Source organism: Musa acuminata, chromosome BXJ1-9 (genome assembly GCF_036884655.1).
Source record: "Musa acuminata AAA Group cultivar baxijiao chromosome BXJ1-9, Cavendish_Baxijiao_AAA, whole genome shotgun sequence".
Classification (NCBI taxonomy): Eukaryota; Viridiplantae; Streptophyta; class Magnoliopsida; order Zingiberales; family Musaceae; genus Musa; species Musa acuminata.
In genome coordinates, this window is record NC_088335.1 from 44,761,558 (window position 1) to 44,785,037 (window position 23,480).

The 23,480-nt window shown below is 35.6% G+C and overlaps 1 protein-coding gene across 1 annotated transcript; it reads left to right on the forward strand.

Annotated features, from left to right (window-relative positions):
• Nucleotides 1-416: 416 nt before the first annotated feature.
• On the forward strand, nt 417-22,657 carry LOC135593731 (SNARE-interacting protein KEULE-like). Its single transcript, XM_065083983.1, has 21 exons — nt 417-724; nt 3,245-3,303; nt 4,385-4,466; nt 6,275-6,353; nt 8,636-8,686; nt 8,793-8,889; nt 9,029-9,061; nt 9,251-9,376; nt 11,629-11,820; nt 11,920-12,003; nt 12,102-12,197; nt 12,267-12,343; nt 12,805-12,901; nt 14,487-14,612; nt 14,704-14,799; nt 18,654-18,770; nt 18,930-19,007; nt 20,994-21,190; nt 21,344-21,434; nt 21,501-21,590; nt 22,359-22,657. The coding sequence occupies exons 1-21, from the start codon at nt 655-657 to the stop codon at nt 22,410-22,412; spliced, it is 1,992 nt and encodes a 663-aa protein (XP_064940055.1). The 5' UTR covers nt 417-654; the 3' UTR covers nt 22,413-22,657.
• Nucleotides 22,658-23,480: the final 823 nt, after the last annotated feature.

Genomic DNA, 23,480 nt, shown 5'->3' on the forward strand with positions numbered 1-23,480 from the left:
CTAAGCGACGAAAGGACCATCGATACAAATGTTAAGCAGCATTGCTCAACAATTGCATCGACGCCGACGTGAATGTAGAATGACTCTGACCTCTCGTCGCTGTTCTTCTCATCCATAATAGTCACCCATGGGCCCTCAACGGTGTTGTCGTCAGCTACCACTAACGTCGTACGTTATTACCAATTGAAATATTAAAATTATCTTTTTATCATTTATTTTCGTATTTTCGTTGATAGAATCGATAACGTTAGGATAAATGAATTTAGATATTTTATTTTTATGACTATGTAAATATTAATATAATTGTTTAAAATATAAAAAACATAAAATAAAAGAATAATATATAATTAGCCCCAATTGTCGACATGCATGAGTCTACTAAGAAATGAATATGGCTCGACTGAACGGTATTCTATTTTATCTCTCTTCCAAGGGGGGCAAATAAACTCTGCAAGTGGATCCAAACATATAGGAGGTAGCAGTCGTTCCAATGCTCGACAATCCCGCTGCGCCAATTCCGTCTCCCATAAACATCGTTCGCCCCATCTTCCCCTTCTCCTTTCCCATCCCGCATGAACGGTCTCCTCGTCCCCGTCCCCGTCCCCGTCCTTCCACATCAGAGGCCATCAAGAGGAGTAAGCGAAGACACCAGCCATGTCGATGTCGGAATGGGACTTCGCACGCGCTTCCGATTACAAGACCTTTCGCCAGACTAGCCGTGACCGTGAGTGCATCCTGCTTCCCGTTTTCCTTCCTGTAGACCTTTTTAGTTCTGGAAACTTGTCTATCTATTGCTTGCTTCTTTCAATCATGTGGTCACGAGAGGAGAATTGATGTTCATGGCGTATGGGATGAAGCTTGATGGCAATGAAATGGTTTTTGATTCGAGCTAATGATATCACTTGTTTGCTAGTGTACGAATACATTTTAATTGTTACCTTTATTCTTTCCATCCTGTGTTGCCTGTTGGTCATTAGCATTTCGGAAACATGTTATTTATAACATTATTTCAATTATGAGCTAACGATTGAATTGATGTTCGTGATATGCGGGCTGAAGTTTGAAGGAAATGACATGATTTGTGATACATGCGAATGGGATCAATAATTAAGTCTTGTGATGGTAGATTTATTTGCTGATATAGGAAGACATGACATGCTAACGTAATATAGATTCAAGACTAGATGCAAACCTATGGAGGTGTAAGATCATTAGGAAGATGTTAGAAGCTGAAAGAAAGTGTCACAAAGAAAAGAAATAAAATCAAGAATTGCCATGTCAATCAGTATGTGCCGTTTAGTGTTAAATTGGTATGCTAGGACAATTTTTGGTCCATTTCAGACTTGCAGTTGGTAAAGGGGTGTGTTAATTGGAATAATATGGCTGGTCCATGCTGGTAAGCTATTAACACACTTGCAATGAAATGACAAACCCTTGTGTAAAATAAGGCCTGTTGGCAAGCAACAGTAGACTTTTGATTAGAAGTGTATCATTGGGAACATGTCTTGATATGAAACTAGACCAATAAAAAGCACGTACTTCATGTCTGATATATGATCATGCATATCATGTGAGCCATAATAATGTAATATATACATTGTATCTTATTAAAAGGCAATATATGATAATAAGTCAAGTACTTTGTCAAGTCTAGCATATTTCCTACATCTTAACTCAATTGAAAAATACATATTAGCTTCAGTAATTTCAAAAAGAATATATCAAGTTTCAAAAGCAATGTGAACCCACTAAATAAATGTAAAAGCATATCAAGGATGATCTACTTGTCGTGACCATGTATGATGAGATAACTGATTCATTTACTTGATAAGCCTACACCATTGATTCAAAAGGTTTAAGTCTTCAATGGTAGTAGGCTTATCTAGCCTTATAAATCAATTCAAATTTTCTCTTATATTCATTATGGAACTAAACTTGGATGTTAGAGTCTTCCCCACTTATGCTTAATGTCTTTGTCAAGGTTTAAACACATCTCAGAATCAAATCATAGTACGACGCACGTGAGGCCCAGTTCAGTGATGGTTTTAAGCCATAATATGCCTCTAGTCCTATCTATGGATAATCTTTTGCCACTTGGATCCATCATCATATCTTTTGTCATGATCTGACCTGATGGAACAACTAAATTCTTAACTTGATACATCTGAACCACTGGTCCAATGTGCTTAACCTCAAGTTAAAAGTTTCCCTATAAATAAACTCAAATCTCCTCGTATATCCGTTGTGGCACTAAATAGGGGGTGATTCCAGATATTGCTGGCACTAAATTTAGGTAATTGCATAATCAATTTCATATATTACTAACATGTCATTATGTGCTACAGACCTTGTATAGTTTTAGTTAAGCATGTTGGGTTAGATTCATCAGCTGGTGTATATTATATTATGTGGATAAACCTAGGTTCCACACCTAACCAATGAGCTAGCTCTGAGACTGGTTGGCCAAAACAAGAGTGAACTTGCACTGGCTTGTAACTGACCTCTATCGAGCTATACCATATCTTGGATAAATAACAGCCAGTACCCCCCTTCAGTGGTTAATATACTGTGGTCCACCATTGGCTTGGGAATACCATCTATAGGTTGTGATCTGTGTCTCAATACTTTATTGAACAAGTACTCATTTCCCATGCTGAGCAGTACATACAGATACGACTATTTTTTGCTTCAACAGGCAAATTACATATCTGCAAGAACTTTTCAGGATAGATCTTCACAAAGTTATTTGCTAATAGAACAACATTGTTGTTTCTTTTATTTGAAGAAATAGTTCTCGCAAGTCTCAGTTATGTTGATTAAGAATTTCGAAGAAGGAAATGAGCTCAAACTTTAATGTGAAAAATCACTAGTTATTTGACACCTTAGTTTAATGATGAGTTGTTTTGAGAGGATATGCATATATGGAAAGAAAATGTAACTAGTAGAGACATAAGTTTTAAACTTTTAACGAATATGATAGTTGCTATGAATGTGTTGTTGTCTCTCCATGTTCTTCCACAGATAATCAATGATTCAATCTCTATGTTTCTTTTCTTTGTGTACAATAACAATCCTTTGACATCATTGTTTCTTCACTAACTTGTTTCTACTTAATATTTTTGGTGCAAGATTTGCATTCTTGGTACAACTTATTTGCTGCTATTGAGATTGTTCACTTTAATGTGTGAGCGCCATTTTACTTTATTCTATTCAAACATCTTACGTCTTGTTCTACTGCTCTCAGGGTTGTTATATGAAATGCTTCGATCAACAGACACAAGCAACTCAAAATCATCATGGAAGGTTTTATTAATTTCATCTTTTGTCATCAGTGGTTGTTCCTTCTATGTGCTCATGTTCTTGTGGTTCTTATACTGCTTAGTACTTGTATTAATTAAATTTGAATTATTATTCTCTAAATCACAATATTATCATAATGCATTGAAATTATCAACTAAAGGACTCAACCTATATACACTAGGGCTACTTATGTTTTTCACTAAGATCCAAGAACTTTCTATTGCTTGCTTAAACTAAAATTCAAATTAATCTGGAGTCTCGTTCATGCTTTAACATTTAGGGGGAGAGAGGTGAACTCTTGTAAAGTTGTGTTTTATTTGAAAATTTCCAAGTGCTCTCATTTCATGATATGAGAAGTGAGAAATTAGTAGAATATTCAATTAAATTATCTTGTTTATTTAAATTTATTGTATTTTAATTCCTGCAAATTGAGAAATTAGTAAAACAGTTTTATCCAACTAGTTCACCTTGATTTAGTTTATGTTGCACTATATAGTATTTTCTCATGTTGTATTTCCATCATGATGATTAAGCTATTTTTTATGCTTGGGTGCATAGCATCAACTATGCACATTGTTTTGGTGAAATAGCTTGCTGATAATGTCATTGCACCAAAAGATCAAAGCCAAATCATTGCATATATGCATTTTTCTGCCTTCAGCTCTCAGTCAGCTTACCTAAACCAAAATCTCTAGGTATAATTTCTACTAACTAGAAATCCAGTGTTGACAGTATGCAAGATTTTCTAATTAGAAGATGTATATTACTAGGTATGCATGTCTTTGAACATAGCATCATAATATGTAGCATCTCTATTGACCTCCAATGCCTTCTACTGAAACAGTAAATTAAAAATTCCATATCTGATGCTTGGAGCACCTTTTCTGGTTTTAAGCTTTGAAGAATATTCTTGAAGATCATTATCTTCATCAACACTTGTGCTATTCCTTCTAGTCATTCTTACTTGTTGCTTGTGTGCTTCACTCTTCTATGACTACATGATATCTTCATCTTGAAGCACTTAACATGATTTCACCCCTTTTATGTCACTGTTTATAACCCGAAGAAGTTGGTTGTTTTGCAGATACTCATCATGGACAAATTCACCCTGAAAGTCATGTCTTTTTCTTGTAAGATGGCCGACATCACAGATGAAGGAATTTCATGTGGGTTACAAGTTTCTTATGAAAATATTGGGAACTTATCTTACACTTCTTTTGTTGTTTCAGCTCGAACATACTCTTTTTTTATAATACGTTGGTGCTTTTCTTGCAATTATAGGTAGAATTATGTATCATGAATTTCACAAGCTGTGATAGATGGGCTAAATACAGATTACCTCTTGTAGTTAGCTACATTTATCGTTCCGATCCCTACACTTTAAAAAGTTGTATTAACATCCCTATAGTTACAAAAGTGAAATATCTAGGTCCATTTACCCTAACGACGTCAGTTTTATTAACGAAAACATGAAAATAAAGGGCAAAAAGATAGTTTTAAGTTTTAACATTCGATGACAGATGACGTCGGTGGTGGTAGATGATGAAGCCGTTGGCGTCGACATTGACGCAATTGCCTGACCGCCTCCAATGATGATAAGGTCCGCTCTCACCGCGACGCTACCCGCCTCCACGAGGAGCGCACCATTGACCTTATCGCTGCCCGTCCTGCGCCACTCTGCACCTGCATCTGCATCAACGTCGACGTAGATGGTGGTGGTCGCCACGACATCTATGGCAAAGATGGTGGTCGCCTCGCCACTGACCCATTGGGCAGATCCTAGCCTCGACTTTTGAAGCTGGGGTTGTCGGAGCTCCTACCACTCTTCTCGTTGTTGCGTCAGTTCCAGCACCACCTCTTGGCGAACGACTCTTTCGTTGCTTTGCATCTGCATCAGCGTCAACGCAGTTGTCGAGCAGTAAAAGGGCCACTCGACATTTGCATCTGCATTGACGCAGATGTAGAGCGGCATTGCTCGGCAACTGCATTAGCGCCAACGCATATGCAATGCCGACGCAGATGCAGAGCGATGAAAGGGCCGTCGACGAGAGGTGGTGTCGGAACTAACGCAACAGCGGGGAGAGTGGTAGGAGCTCCGGCGACTCCAGCTTCGGATCGAGGTTGGGATCCGCCCAACGAGTCAGTGGCGAGGCAGCCACCACCATCTATGCCGACGCCGACGCAGATGCAGAGTGGCGCGGGGCAGGCAGTGATGACGTCAGCGGTGCACTCCTCGTCGAGGCGGGTGGTGTCGCAGTGAGAGCTGACCTTATCATCGCTGGAGGCGGCCAAGCAATTGCGTCGGTGTCAACGCCAACGACGTCGCCATCTGCCACCATCGACATCATCTACCATCGAATGTCAAAACTATCTTTTTGCTCTTTATTTTCGTGTTTTCGTCAGTAAAACTGACGTTATTAGGGTAAATGGACCTACATGTTTCACTTTCGTAGATGCCAATACAACTTTTTAAAGTGTAGGGACCGGGATGCCAAAGGTAGCTACAGAGGGTAATCTGTATTTAGCCCATCTAGATGGCTCATACCATGATGTCTTGGTATCTGCATAGACCTTTGTGTTGTACCTAGGTTGTGTAGTATATCTCGTTTTCTATTCTGTGATTGGTTTGTGCTGACTGGCATGGACTGTTGTATACTATGCTAGTGTCTTAACTCTTATCAATAGAGGTTGTGGAAGCCAAAAATAAACTCCTATTCAGTTATTATCTAGCTAATTATTGCTACAAAGTCTGCAAACTAAGTGTTTCCTAATTTAGAACTATTTGTGCTTTGTTATATCTAAATGCTATTTAAAACTCATCATTTGGTATTTTTACAAGTGAATCTTGGTGGCCTTTGACATGCTATTGCACTTTTGTGGCTAACACATACCAGAGTTCAATTATATTTGAGTTTCTAACAATAAAAAATATGCATTGTTTAAATAATTGGATGATCTACACTTTTATTTGCAGTGGTGGAGGATATTTACAAGAGAAGGGAGCCTTTACCTTCAATGGATGCTATATATTTCATTCAACCATTAAAAGAAAAGTAAAGGTTCTTTATGGCTATTTGTTTTTATTAATGTCAGTTAATTCTACAAGTACACCTTCCCACATTTGTAGTTATTTATGCATACCTTAATTTACACACCATTTTTCCATTTTATTCATAACTCTTGCACTCATTATATATATATCATCCAATTAGAAGGAACTGAATTATTATTTCTTTAGCTAGGTTCCCTTTTTCCTTTTGGGTTGTTATTGTTTCCTTTTTAAATGTTGTACACTCCCTTGATCAACAACAACTATTAAGGTACTCATTTTTGTCTTCAGATGTGAAATGCTATTTATTCTGTTTGATCATCTTAGCGTATTTTTCATTTATTAATAACCATTTTGGCCAAAAATCATTCTTTATATCAACTGCAACATGATTTTTAAATACCTGTGCATGGTGTTGGCAACCATTCGGATTGGTATGGTACCAGTTAACTAGATGGTACACCAACCTTTATGTGCCACATTATCAGAATAAATAGTAAAAAATAATTACCCACTGGTATCATCCTATACGGGCTGTTACAGGACTGATCGACAAATACTAGTTGGTATTTACTGTTCTGACCAGTGTTTAAAACCAGTTGCCAAGTTTATTATGCTCTTCATATGAAGCTTAGGAGATAGGCCCACCTTTTTCACTTTCCTTAAGTCAGTGTTATTACAAACTAACCATATTTTGGCCCAAGAATGTCCTTTCATCTGTGCCTGTATGTGTAGATCAACAGCAAGTTTTATCAATTCTTTTAAAGGCAAAACCAGTACAACTGCAAAGTTATTTCATCTAAATTATGTAATAAGTTCATGATAAAGACAATAAGTGAGAAAAAGAATGGAGAAAAGGAAAAAAGCAGGGAGAAAAAAATAAAAGACACAGAATACGAGAGAGAATGAATTCTCTTAAACTCTTAATCTAGATACATTTTTTTTTGGTCATAGCTCTGATAAATCTTGTTCCTAGAAGTTTGAACCAGGGATTCAAATCTCGAATCGTACCGCTTAGTATGGGCGGTATGTACTAGTCCGCCAATTGACCAATACACGGACCGCCCGCTACCGGGTGGTATCAACTAGCGGACAGGACAAGGAGCACAACGACGAGGAAGACGAGGCTGCGTCGCTCGTTGGACGTGGCAGGACATGAAGAAGCGCTCCGTCAGGCGGAATGCGGTAGGGGGCGGAGGGATCATGGCCACCGTGGTTGGGGAGGTTGCAATTGATGGCGAAGGAAGGGATCTCGGCCTAGGTTGGACTGCTGCTTCCCTTTCTCGCTCTCGCCATCATCTTGGTCTTCTTCCTCGCAGTCGCTGAGGGCGACAACGACGGGGGAGCGGGAGATGAGCTCACCCTGGGTTGGATGCTTGCCGGATCCGGCTGTCACAAGAGCACTGCAGAGTGCCTTGCGAGGGATGAGTTCGAACTAGGGATGGAGGCGACCCGTCGCATCCTCGCATGCTTCGCCATCACCCCCTTTCTATCTCTCGAGATGGAAAGTGGGTAATAATTTTTTATATATGTTACTCATATATGTTTAAACATATACCTAGGGGATATTTTTATAAATAATTTTTATAGTAATTATTAATCATAAACATATGTATATAAAATACATATGTTTATGAGTAAACATATGTATATAAACATATTTTTATATACATATGTATATAAACATATGTATATACAAATACATATATCGAGCGGTATGCTAGGGCGTACCGCTTGATATGCCATACCATACCAAGTAAAGCTTGGTACATCGGTATGGTACAAAATTAAAAGCCTTGGTTTGAACTATAAGCCAGCTGGGATTTTGTAGGTGTCGTATTTGGTGAACAACAAAGTAAGAAAGAGCTAGTTCAGCCAAAGTGTTACAGTGAAAGGTTCGTGCTTGAGTAAACCATATCCCTGTCATACTTATGGGTACTGGCCCAGGTCCCAGCCTCAATTGAAGATTTTGAACTGTAAGACAGTGCTAATGGGAATGATGCATGGAAGATGATTAGCATCATATCCTCAGTTGGAGGGTAAAATAACCATTCTACCTTTTTCTTTGCTTCTGTTGTGCTCTTGACAAACGGTTAATCATGTCTGTTTCTAATATTCTTTCTACGGGGATTGATACTGTAACTGAAATATGCTACCATTATACTTTGCCCTTGTAATTTTAGTTTGCATGGATGCTATTAATTTTATAATCCTGTTATGGTCAGCCATCTGTTTCCACATTATAATAAAAATATGCTTCTAAATATTTATAATTGAATCTTGCAGTGTTATCATGTTCCTGTCCGACATGTCTGGAAGATGTCCATTGTATAAAAAGTATGTTTTTTGTTACCTAACACTTTTATAGTTTTTGACTGCTACTATTACCTTCATTTATTTTAAGATTTCTGTTACTTTAAACTTATCTGATTCACTGTTTCAGGGCATATGTTTTCTTCAGTTCACCTATACCTAAGGAATTAATAGCTTACGTCAAAAATGATACAAGCGTCTTACCCCGCATAGGTGCTCTTAGAGAGGTTATCATTCTCAATTGTCAATCTGCACTGCTAATATATCATGCTTGACTGGTTTTTGGTTTTTAATTGAAGTTAAAATATGTTTTTTTGCTCTTACTGATTTTTTTATGCTTCATTGTGGTCACTTCAACATTTGCAGATGAACTTAGAATATTTTGCGATTGATAGTCAGGTAATTGTTTGTTGTTACCATTTTCTAGTAGTTCCCATTTCTATCATAAAACCTAGTATGAATGTCATAATGGTCCTTATCTTGTGAGAAATTTTTCTAGGAAGTTTTGGTTACTTTCTTGTATTAAGTTGTGAGTGAAATGCACCTTCACATTTTTATTTATTAATCTTCTTATGCTACATTGTGTAGGCCTTTTTGACTGACCAAGATATGGCTTTAGAAGAGTTATTTGGAGAGAAAGCTGAAAATTCTCGTTATAATGATAGTTTGAATACAATGGCTGTACGGGTTGCTACTGCATTTGCTTCTTCAAAGGTATGACAGTTGAACTGCTCATTGCTGCTTTTCTTTTATATGTTCTCATTTGTTGTAACCATGGTCAGTTGTTAACTTATGACAATAGATACATATGGGGTCCTTTGCCTATTTGACAAGCACTCAAACAGCCATGACCACTGTGATTTGAGGGTGGTTTAGTCCTTGGAACTTTTTTTATCCTAGTAAGGTTTGGGAATACTTGCCTACAGAAATATTGCTTTAAAAGCATTCGGGCATGCTTCCAATGCTATTATTATTTTCAAGTTTCAACAATAAAATAGTTTCTATTCACCAAATTCTCTCGATAGAGCTCTCCTTCCCCTCAAAGACAAGTGGTTCCTACTAGAAGTATTTCCTTTCATTGAGATACACTTCACTAGTGTTCAAAAAAACCTGATAGAATGGTATATACCAACTGGTATTATTTGACCAGGTTGTGGCACTTGGATTGGCAAAATCTCCAAACTGAACTTCACTCAAATTGGAGGCCAATCTCAAGCAATTAAAGGCTTATTTTTGGGAAACTATTTTTTTTTTCAGGAAACATTAAGTTTGAAGCTCAAAGTTGAAACTATTTACCTATAGTTTATAACAAGTTCAATTCTTATGTCTTCTTGTCTTATATGCTCAATATTTCATAAATGTAGGGTTATATTTTAGACATTTTGGTTAATGGATCCAACCAAGTTCCATATATTACGGTTTGGACTTTGGATAAGTAAGAATCTAGGGGTCTAGGCCAATTCTTTGCAGATGTAATCTAGATTGTTACCACATAGACTGTATCATACCCAAGTGGATTGCTACCACATAGGCCAATTCTTTGACTGGATCTCAGCCAGATTTATATAAATCTTGGCAGGATCTAAGTGGATTCAATCATTCAATCATACTTGAGTAGATCTATTCTAGATTTTTATAGACTGTATCATACGAGTATAATCTTTGGTTCTTTTGCATGATCCTATCAAACATATATTAGTTAGTCATAACAATTTTCTCTATGTTTGATATATTCTCTTTGTTGTTTTTCTTATATATATATATATATATATATATATATATATATATATATATATCAGTTTCTTTTTTTTTTGGAAATATGTATTATTAAAATGAAGGTAAAACAATTTTCTAGCATAGAATATCTTTTGTTTCATTAAATTTTATCTGTTCTTCAAATTTTATATTTTCCTTATAGTATACAAAATCTTGAATTATGTTCTTAGCCAATTGCCTCATCTTGAGCCTGACATCAATATCAATTTTGTGAACTATGACAACTACTCATCAGAAAACCAAACATAAACCAAAGACTAAAGTGGCATCTAGAGATTTTGGGGCTACTGACTTTAAGGTCAATGTTGTGTCTCATACATATTGGTGATATTGGTTTCTCTTCATATACTTCCAATTGTTCACCTAATATGGATCAAAAAGCTCAGCAAATTAGATGATGTCTCATGGTTATTTTTGGTGGATTGTTTCCCTATTATATGTCTCTACATTGTGCCAGCAAGGCAGTTAAGTAACCTTTACCTTTTTTAATACCCAGACAAGTTCTTAACCTTGGCTATTTGAGGAGGAAATTGGCCTTCAATTCTATCTCAATTTACAAAAGCAATTTTCTTGATTACTGCAACTGCCACCATTCTTATTTTTATGACATCATGTCAAGTCTAGTGACCTTTGATTTTCTATGAATATTATCTCATTAGCCTCGTAGATTATTGCATATGATAGAATTTGCTTTTTGCTATTTCAACATTTCATTGCTACAAGCTTTCCTTGGTTGTTAGGTGGTACTTGATTCTTTGGGGATGATTTTCAATATGTCAATTGAGTCAGTGTGATCGACCTAAATGAATCCAATCTTTTTACTTTTCAGATGCTATTTGTCAGATGTCTTTCTCCTCGATCATGTGCCATATCATTTGCTATCCTCTCACATGTGATGCCACTTTGAATCCATATCATTTTCTATGTTGAAACATGCATTCTGTAGTATTCTTATGAAAATTTTTGAAGTTATGCAAGCCACAATACCACATCCTTTTTCATCAGAAATTCTGCTAATATTGCTTCTGTTAATGCTTTGTTTTCTTCCAGAGGCTAACATAAAATCTTTTAGCACAAGCTGTTCCAATATGGATAGCCTGGAAACACATGATAATAGTTTATTTATATTTGCTTTTGATAATAATAATGTTCATTTTGCTATCATCTTATCATATTTACATGTTTCTCAGGAGTTTCCTCATGTGCGCTACCGAGCTGCCAAGTGCACTGATGAGTCTGACATGACAAAGATGCGTGATTTAGTACCCACAAAGCTTGCTACTGCCATCTGGAACTGTTTGTCCAAGTACAAATCTACAGTCCCTGAATTTCCCCAAAAGGAGACATGCGAGTTACTTATCGTGGATCGAACAATAGACCAGGTACAAGCAAGATGAAATTAGATTACCTAGATGTTTGATTGCTTAAAAGACTTATGGTCTTGATATGAGATGTTTTGCTATTTTGCCTAATGGTGAAAGATTGCACCTGTTATACATGAATGGACTTATGATGCCATATGCCACGATTTGCTTGAAATGGATGGAAACAAATACATATATGAGGTAAATAAATTGTAGGGAGTATATACTTTTGAATGATCTTGTTCTTCTTTGTTTAGAAATTTATCTTAATTACTCATGTATTATCTATTTATTAACAGGCACAAACAAAGGCAGGAACAGTAGAAAAGAAGGAAGTTGTCTTGGAAGATCATGATCCCGTATGGCTTGAGCTTCGTCATGCTCATATAGCTGATGTAAGTGGCAACATTTCTTTTAGCAGATATTGCTAATTTATGCTGCTTGCTAACAAATAAGAATACTAGGCAAGTGAAAGGTTACATGAGAAGATGTCCAACTTCACATCAAAGAACAAAGCTGCACAACTTCACCAAAGTTCAAGGTGATTGGGAAGACTTTATCCTGAGGTTTTCTTTTATATCTATTGTTATGTAAGATTATATTCACATCAATCACTTACTAGTACAGCATTTTGAATAAGTATTGTACCATAGTGCAAGTGATTAGGAAAAAAACATGTTTATTGTGTTCTATGGCGAATTCCATGGGTCACATTAAGCATTGAGAATAAGTAGTTCTCATGGTAAGAAATGAAGTGAGATTCCATATTAATGATATTTTTGCTAGTTGAAAATGGATCTTTAAGGAAGTTCTATTATGATATTCTCGGAGCCACAAATGAAGACATGGTAACCTTTAGTTTGGTTGTCCTTGAGATATTAAAGCTCTTTGGTTATGGCTGCACCTTAAATTTTTAGTTATCATACGGTGGTCTAGGAAGCTTAACTTTATGCATCTTTTGTTTTCCATTATACATTAATAACCATTTTGTTTGTTACACAGAGATGGTGGTGAGATTTCAACTAGGGATCTACAGAAAATGGTTCAAGCTTTGCCACAATACAATGAGCAAATGGAAAAGCTTTCTATTCATGTCGAGGTAAATATACTGTGTTATTTTTGCTTACTAACATCTAAATTGAAATATTTATTACACCCATTTAGGTTTTATGGGACTTAATAATCCTTCCCTGTTGGCAATTCAGTTAATCATCATGGTCTTGAGTGTTTGATGGTTATAAAACAGTGGGATAAAAAATCTAGCTTTATCAATATAAAGATCTTTGGGATTAATGAGTAGTGTTACAAGATTTATTCACAAAGAGTGCCTACATGGGAAGATTGAGCAGAAACATTTAAAGGATAAGGCCAGAATCAAATAAGATAGTTTTGAGTTTTGACAACTTTAAAGAAGACCTAGCATGCACCAATATAGAAAGGCTAACTAAGTGCGTGGCTAGGAACAATGAAAAAGTATGTAGTAGCTACAAAACCAAAGTGATTCTTATGCACAATGTAGCTAAATGGTGATAATATCACCTTTCAGCTGGACCCAAGTAATGACATTATGGTCTTCTTGTTATTCCATTTAGTTGTATAGATCTTGTAAAATAGTCCCACAATTGACATCTTAGGTTGAACCTTACTGTTTCCATACAGAATATGCAGAAATTGATGAGTACTTTTGGCCAGTCTTTTTGGTAACATGATCTTATATAGGTGATGAATGATACTTAAAAACGTAATTATCCTTGAATGCAAGATACAATTTAGAAGCTTCAACAACAAATGGATCACTATTCCATCGGTCTGGATTTTTCTTTTTTGTACTAAGTCGGAATAGGTTTTTTTATAACTTTAAGATTCAGATAATCTCTTCATTAATTGATAGGGCTCTCTGTTATCTTCAGTAATAATCTAGTTGAACACCAATCTTCACATACAATAATGGAGCAGTTGCATATAATTGTGCCATAAAAAACTGCAAAATTAGTGGAGATAGAATAGAAGGTAGTAAGTAGATAAAACACCTTAAATCTCAATAACTATCTATTTCTGTGACCTGAGCAATTATGCATGGAACTTTGCAATGTGAAAGGAAGTTAGTAAGGTGAGCATCAAATGTCGATGAAAAAAAACCAGGATACAACTGAAATATGCTAAAAATTAAGGGTTTAAAAATTGCTTACTTTTGTTTGCGAAAATTCAAAGCTATGATTTTTGTTTCCGTATCATTTATTTGCATGTGACTGAAGTTATAATTTTGCTTCTGCATTTTTCAATTTAGCAATAAAGGTTTAGTTGTTCTGGAGTGCTTTTTAGAAAGGATGTGGGGTTTCTGCACAAAATTGATTAACTTTCTCCTTTGCAGAAGAGATCGGTGTATTTGTGCATACCTATTTAAATAAACAATTAGATATCTCTTAAGACAAATGGGTTAGGATGCACAAAAAAGTAAGTCTGTTCTCTGTGTGTCTCTTCCTAGTCATGACCATAGTATTTGTTCTTTCTATTTTGTGCACAATTACTTTCCATTTGCAAAGAGAGAAATTACCATGAAGTAATTAATTCCCATTGAATGGGAAGTCACATGTCAAGTGTTATGCTGAAAGAATCTGACTGAGTGAAGCATGCATGTATGTGATGACCAATCTGTCTCTATCTAATTAGCTAAATTTGTCCAGATTGCGGGAAAAATTAATACGATGATTAGAGAAGCAGGTCTTCGAGAAATTGGACAGTTAGAACAAGATCTTGTCTTTGGAGATGCAGGGGCAAAGGAAGTAATTAGTTTCCTGAGGACAAAGCAGGTTGTGTGGAGGATTAGGATGACAAAACATATCTGTTACTGATATGATCAAACAGTATAGTATAATTCAATGCTTTACTCACTTTTTGCAGGATACCAGTCCTGAAAATAAGCTAAGGTTATTGATGATTTATGCAGCCACTTACCCGGAGAAGTTTGAAGGTGACAAGGGGATGAAGCTGATGCAGGTTAGTAATATTTCATGCTATTTTTGCTCAAAATATATTTATTAATCGAAAGATATTTCACTCACCACTTATATCAGTTAGTATGCTGCGATTCCGACTAATTTGATTAAACATGACCCTAGGCCCATCATAATCTTTTATGTGACTTTGTAATTTTTGTTTACTCAAAACATACTTCAGCCACGACTTTAATCAGTTGAAAGTGTGCTATGTTTCTTACTGATCATATTGTTTTATTAAACGTGACCACAGGCCTAAATACTTGCTAGTTATTGGTCCTGGGTATTATCATTTTCCTGAAATTGAATAAGTTCTTAACATGTTTTATATGTTCTTACCTAATTCTTTTTAGATCTGATTATATGTTCTTGCTGTAAGAATTGATGTATATGTTTTCTGGTTTATGTATGTATTGAACAATTTTTATATGAACATGATATATAGATGTGTACCTTGAGTTTTGTACCGTCCACATTGTGTCAGTCTGTCAGACATCAAACTCTAAAACATCATTCTGTATACAAATATTTTAGTCTTAGAAAAATATTCGACTCTGATGCTTGGTCAGAAGGTTTCAAGAACTAAATTATCTTTTATTAATTGTGCTAATCCGTCAGTTGGTAACTTGACACGTATTAGTATGGAAGCTTAATTATCTCTTTCAGGAAATTTGCTACTGAGAGTTGACACATTGAAATATGTTACAATCTTTAAAGTTTTCTTGAAACCATATTTATATTTCTTATCCTAGTTTTCAAAAATGTTGCAAATGGATAGGCATCATTTTCTGATAAATAGTGGTAATATATATTATTCATACATTTCCTTGAGTAGGGTTGAACTAAATCCATCCATGCGTAGCTGTAATTCATTTGCCATAGAGACACATGCTATATGCCTATCCTTGCAAATGACAACATGGTTATAGTCAACATAATATGAATAGTTGCAAAGTCACATTGAAGTATGAGCCTTAGCACTAAAATAAGATTTCTTCTTTGCAACTTGGGTCACTATGCCTCGAGTCATGGAAACAGCCTCTAGCTTGCTACGATAAGGGTCTGTATGTTGACCCCTCCATAGATCCCTCCTGGTGGGAGCCTCATCCATTGGGCTTCCATCTCTATGTTTATCCTTTTAAACTCAGAATACAACTATGATCAACATGAAGAACAGTAACCTCTCATGATGTAGAACAACCCTAAAGGGGATGCTTAATGTAAGGAAAGAGATGGTTGGGTGGGCAATAAATAGGAAAAAGTGCTAGAGAGAGAGAGAGAGAGAGGCAAGAAACATCCAATTTGCAGAAATATTAATGTAAGCAATAAAGAACAAAGCTAGAGTTCAATCACATACCAAGATCATCAAGGAGGAGTGCTTTAACACCCTTCTAGTTGACTTTGGATGTTGAGAGATTGGTTTATGGATCTCTGTTGCAAAATTACTGAGGATAGGAGAGGAGATGAATGTAGGAGATAATCTTAGACTCGCTCCAAGTCCTTTGACTCACATTGGGTGGGGGGATTGTGGCCTTGCACTGCTCACACAACTTATGGGAACTAAGCTATTATTTATTCAAAGACTGCTGATCCTATTACAATGCTTCGCCTCTTTATATAGTCCACAAATACTAGAGGAAAATGAAGTAACAAATAAGGAAAAAAATAAAAATCACATTGAAATGATTGAGTACATTGTATTTGGTCATGTTTTGAGAAGATAGGATTCCGAAATATTCTTGTAAAATAATCTTCCTTCTTTGTGCATGATGTTCTTCCTTTCTTGTAAGATAATGATTCTGTAGAATTATCTTCCTTCTTTGTGCATAATGTTCTTTCTTTCTTGCAAGATGATGATTCTTACAATATTCTCTTATTTATTTTTTTGTTCTACTTTATTGTCAATCTAGAAAATAAGATACTAATTGTGTAGGATGTTGTCACATGATAACCCTCAAATGTCAATTGAACCCGAACAAGAGTTCACCGTCTATCCAAAGTGATTTGATTCGACCCTTTTTCTTTCCATGACTTTGAAATATAGCTTGATTTCCATCGTCTCAGGGTACACAAGTATCAAAGAAAATGCAGCATTTGCAGCTTGGATGGTTTTGATGCAATCTCACTTGTGCATCTAGGCTAGATCCACAAGGATCAAAATTAGATCATAGCATGGTTTCGAGTATTTTGGTTGGATCCAAATGGATCGACAAAATTTTTGGTTGTAATTATTTATAAAAGCATGTATAGCATTCATCTATAAACTTCAGAAACCAACATATAATTTCCATGAAATCATGACCTTGAGGAGAAAGAATCATAAGAATATAACATCATTCAAAAGAAATTAAATGAGTAATTTTAAATCTGGTGTTTGTTTTTATCTTTTTGGTTGACCAATGATATAATTTTCTTGAAGTGAACCTTCAACTCCTTGAGATTAGCCCTGGATCTGAGACAAATGAAGTTTGGATAGTGAAATTGAGAATATTTGGTGAAGAAGTGGGGAAAGATTGAGTTGAAATTGAAGGGTGAGGAAAGAGCCGAACAGATTCTTTTTTAGATATGTTACTTCCAGTTTTGAACTTTTGTCCCGTCCAGTTTTGAACTTTTGTCCCATCTGCATATCTGTCCCTTGTTGGATCACTAATAACTGAACTGTATCTCAAGGACCACTAGTAACTGAAGTGCTTAAATTCCTTTTTAGCTTTTAGGATCTCAAGAAAGCTTGTGACTATATGACATATGCATGATACTGCTTTATAGCACACCAAGTACATTCACAAATCTCAACATTATCAAAACATGATGCCATATTTTCATTTTTGAGTTGAATATGGGTTGTGTAGGCAAACATGTTGAACATATGTTGCTCTAATTAGCACTTCAATTGTTGATGGGTACTAACTACGTGTTAATCACTCCAGTTAGTAAGTTGATCACTCTACTAAGCATGATAATCATGAAAACTTTAGTGGATGTTGCTGAATGTTACAGTGAGCATATTCATCATGATTATTCTTAATTTCGTGGTTTCCATAGTGGAAGAGGTTGGCATCGTTACTTTATGCCTTATGAGGGCAAACAATGGCCTGCTGGAGGAATGTAATGGTCATGTGAGTAACTTGGTTTCCTTACCATAGCCCTATCAAGCAAATGGCCTTGGTTACATTTAACAAATATATAACAGGCATCTGTGGCAGAGACATATAAGTTAGATTTCTAAGAATTTTAGGGATGCATAGGATATTTGCAATTTTGAATTGTATATAGGATAGAGCAGTTCTCAGGGGTGCGGCAGATGTTTCCTCATATGAGAACTCATTATAATGAAGTGGTCTTGGAGACATGCCTAATTTCATCATTTTATGTGCAGCAAATAATCATCCTCAACACAATATTGAACATTTTCCCTTGGTGGACTTCCTAATTTAGAATGGTTACAACAATGTGTACTATAAAATTATTTACTTGATCCTCAAATATATTAACAAAGGAACAGTTTCATTATATTTTATTTGAAATTTATACATTTAGGTTGGCTTCTGAGTTTTCTTGAATACTGTAAATGAAACTTCTTGATATATATCCTGGAAGATCCATAGATTTGGATAAGTAGCATCATACTCGTGGGACACCTAGCCATCTTATTTTACATGTATCTCTTTTTCTTTTGACTTGGCTACCAACCTTTTTCCCTATTCTTTAGTATGTGACATGTTTGGTGATTATTTGTTGGTTTTGTTGACTATTCTGTTTGTGCAATATATTATAAGAACTTAAGCTAAAATAGTTGTGAAGGTTGATGAGCTTCCAAGGTAAAAATTTTTCGCTCTTCTTGTCTTCTTATTTCAGCTGGCAAAATTATCAACTGACGATATGAAAGCTGTAAATAACTTGATGTACTTGGGACAAATAGATTCCAAAAAGGCATCAGGAGCAGGTTTCTCTCTTAAATTCGATGTTCAGAAGGTAAAGTTCTTGGAGACTAGAAAAAACATGCTACAATTTTTTTTCTGGGTTATTTCTTACAGGAAAACAAGTAAGATTGCTCCAAAGTGTTATTAGTAGTATGTAGTTTCTTTTTTAATTTGTAACTGATTGCTTAAATCTGTACTTTACATCAATCAGAAGAAACAAGCAGCAAGAAAGGAAAAGAATGATGAAGAGGAAACATGGGCACTGTCACGATTTTATCCCGTGATAGAGGTACACTTAGAATCTATAGAGGAAACCAATTTATTCTATTCTGATGTCATATATGGTCAGCATTCATTTGAATTTATTAGATGATTAGCTGTATGCTGTTGTAGTGACAATATCAGCTAGAGAGTTAAAATGTTGAGGTGAAAAGTCCAAGAGTGTGATGATATATAACATAGGAAAATTAAAGAAAGTAGAATGAGGTGCCTTTTATTTTTATTTTTATTTTTATTTTTGTACAATACTTAACCCTTTTGTGGATGCTTCATTTATGACAAGCTAGTGGACAACTATCTAATCTCAGAGAAAAAATGTTAATTTGCTAACTCTCCATCGAAGGAATTGTTCGTCTATACTTACAAGGAACTAAGCTTCATTTCTTCTATAACTTCTTTCAACTTGGAAAGTGGAAAGTGGAAACCACAATCTTTTTTGTATTACCATTCAAACTTCCATTTGGCATGGTAGTGTTCAGCATAACACACAACATAGTTTCCCATATCCTTTGGAATATGACATGATCGATTGAAACATAGCTACGGATGATATAGTTGGAAACAAGGTTCGCAATACCGTACCGTACCGGTATTTCGACTTGGGCTCGGTACCGGTACGGTACGGTATACCGAGCGGTACACCCGGGTGTACCTAGCGGCACACCTGGGTGTACCTAGCGGCACACCTGGGTGTACCGAATACTGTAGCACTGTTACAGTGCTACAGTAACCTGCTACAGTGCTACAGTACCTCGGAACAGTAACAGTCAGTCCGCGTACCGAAAACCTGTCGGACCCGTACGTACCGCCCGTACCGGGCGGTACGGCAGACCCTGGTTGGAAACAAGATCGATTGAACCGGACTAAAAGGCTTGGGACTAGTCATGTAAATAATTTTAAAATTTAAAATATAGAATATGACAGAAACACCAAAACATTAAAAAAATTAATAATGAAAAATTAAAGTTGCTATATGATGAAAAATACTTCTACTTTCATTATTTATATAAAATAACTTTTAATAAAATGAAAATGACCTGTACAAAATATAATAAAAATTATTGAAATCAATTCATTAAAAGTAAAATAACAGCTATTTCTTAAAAGTTAAATATCAATTATGATGGACAAAAATATTACTGTAGCAACAAGTACTATATTGGATAACATACGTGATACCAGAAGATCCACCACCTAGAAATTTGAATAAAAGTAATGGACTACACTATATACTTGATATATCTGTAATCATTATTAAGGTTAGGGATTAGCTGATACAAAGACAAACAAAGAATAAAAAAAAATGATGAAAGTATTCATGGCATTTTAATTATTCATGAATCCCAGGTGATTATTTTGTTTTTTTTTTTATGACACATCTCTAATTATATAAGATGTTCAGGGCTACTCTTTAACCTCTTTTTTTTCTCTAAATATGTATCCTTTATTTTATGAGACATGGACTATAAGTATTATGACAATTGTGACAAATGGCAACTGTGATGGTTGCAACAAATAGCAAACATTATAGTGGTAGCATCTACTTCATTTTATAATCTCAATCATAGGTTTCTTTTTCTTTTTTTCTTTTTCCTCTTTTATTATCTCATATTTTCTCTTCTCCTTCCCCTCCTTCCACTTCTCCCTTCTTTCCTTCTTTTGAGATTGTTGAATCAACTAACATGTGTGAAAACTGGCCAATTCCAATTAAATTTGATCAATTCTAGTCAACTTCAACCTTTATATGCCCAAAATATCTCCCAAAATTAAATTGGTCTTGGAAATCTTATTACGGATTGAGCATGTCATGTTGCAATCAGACAATACTGCAAGCTAAGACAATCCACCTTACAAGTATAGCAACAACTACTGCCCTGATAAAAAACTAGTAAAATGGACCGACAAATTGGCCTAAAACAAATCAATTTTTTTTAAAGTTGTACACTGGAGCATTTCCTATTGTACTGTAAGAATTTCCTTTTCCTTTTTCTTTCAGGAACTAATTGAGAAACTAAGCAAAGGTGAACTATCTAAGGATGAGTATCCATACATAAATGATCCAAGTGCTACTGCTCCTGCTGCATCAAATAATGCATTAGCCCGGGCATCTACAGCTCAGCCTGCCCACTCCATGAGATCCAGAAGGACTGCCACATGGGCTAAGACTCGGAACTCTGATGATGGGTATTCAAGGTATGGATGGAAATGTTTTAGCCTCCAAAATGGTATCTTTGTTTACAAGGAACAAAACAAGTTTATGATTTGAAATATTCCTGAAGTGATTTTATGCTTTATTCTTAAATTTACTTTTTCTTCTTTTAGTTTCTGATCATTCAGCTTCTGCAGTGATTCTATACTGCGAAATGCATCTAGTGATTTCAAAAAAATGGGGCAACGAATTTTTATATTCATTATTGGTGGAGCAACACGATCTGAGGTAAAATTCCAACTTCATATGCATTCTTTGTCATAACTGTCTAAACTTTTTGTCTGCTTTGATCAGTTACGTGTGGCTCACAAGCTTACATTAAAACTGAAAAGGGAAGTTATCCTTGGATCCTCTAGTGTGGATGATCCTCCCATGTTTATTACGGTGAGCTTTTGGTGCTTATGTCTTGTTTATATAGTAAGCTTCAAAAGACATTTTAGCTGTAATTGTTGTTCAAGAAAACACAGTATTTCACTTTTTCGTACGACAGGTAATATCCTTCCCTTTTCTATCTTAACCATACTCCTATATCTTTTCGCCTAGTGGTCAGCTTTCAGATTTTGTCAAAATATACCTATAGTTGGTTTCTGCAATTTAATAGTTGAGAGTTCCTCGTTGACTAGGAATTAATCAGCAATTTTTTTGTCTTTATCGGTAAGGAGTTTTTAGAAAATTAAGGTGTGATTAAATCTACAAAATAGGATTCATATGCTATGATGATCTCTAATATTCCATGTACCAGCACAGGTCTGGTAATCAGAACTGTGAATTGCTATATACTATGATGATCTCTAAAATTCAAAGATTGGTAAGCCAGGTAAATAAGCAGCAAGCAAAACACGTACAACAATCTTGGATAGGGTGGATGATCCTGATAACACTTCAAATTCTATGAATGCATAGAGCACACACTTAATAATGTTGCTTCTGCTTATGTACTTAAGCCTACCAAGTACATTAGTCATGTTATGTAGTTTAAGTTGGATTTCAGAGGATGTATGAGAGTAATCACGGGCTCTTTTAACCTATACATATTTTTCTATGTTTGTGAACTGATTTTGCTATAATAGGCATGCATATTTATCGTGGACTATATCTGAATTCACTGTGAAGCACAAGTCTAATATTTTTCATCTACGGCATCAAATGCAGAAACTGAAGATGCTTACCAGACAACAACCTTCACTGGAGAAGCTTCATATCTAGATTTTGCAACTACTGCAGCTTCTTGGTTCCAAATGCAGATGGTCTTTTTTCACATTGTGATCGTAACTCCAGCTTCCATGTCTTCTCGTCTTGTCAAAAGCACACTCTCTTGGTTCCAAATGCAGATGGTCTTTTTTCACATTGTGATTCGTAACTCCAGCTTCTTGGTTCCATGTTTCTGTCGATGTTAGACAGGATGAATATTTCTCTTACCTGCTGCTCAATACAATTTTTGTAATACATTTGACACCACAACAACTGAATAAAAATAAGTACCTTTTTGTCTGAATTTTTAGATGTTCCGTGAGTATTAGTTGTTCTAATGTGGCTCCATCACAATGTAGTATAGTCTCAATTTGTTCAATATATTCTTGTTTTGATCACGAATGAGGGTATGTATAGTCATTGTAACATCCCGATTAGTCACACATTAGAAGTGGATAAGACTAAGATTGATTTATATGGATCTGATGAGTGAACTACTATTAACTTTAACTTCATTATTTTGATCAGTGGTTTGGGTGAAATGAAGTTGATAGATCAGTTAACCCACCAGACTCGAGTCATGATATTTTATATCAAAACCCCATCTTGAGTGACATGAGGAGTCCCGGAAATGACATATCTTTCAGAATTACTATTTTAGCCTAAATTAATGTTGCCTTACATTGCCACTTAGATTGAACAGTTGATCAATATTCTCATCCTTTGCAAGAATTTCTCTCTCATGTTAGAAGTAAAACAAAAATTCCAACGAACACACGTTTGTTCTTCGTTTTTGTTTTGGTTGGCCCCAACAACTAAGCATCTGTGCCATATTGGACTGGAGACACTCTAACATAGCCAACTTCTAGCCATTGTCAAGAACATGAGGTACTTTGACTTGATTTTGAGAAAGCCCATTGGTTCTATTCGACACGTAAACTTATGATCACTGTACCACTAAAAATAAGTGCTTGTTGGTAAAGGGATTAGGTATTCCTCTCGAAGAGACACTCTAGCAATGCAGGAGCAGAATTAGTTCTCTTGAGGGGGTGCACCGTGTCGTTCTATTATCTGATGCAATCT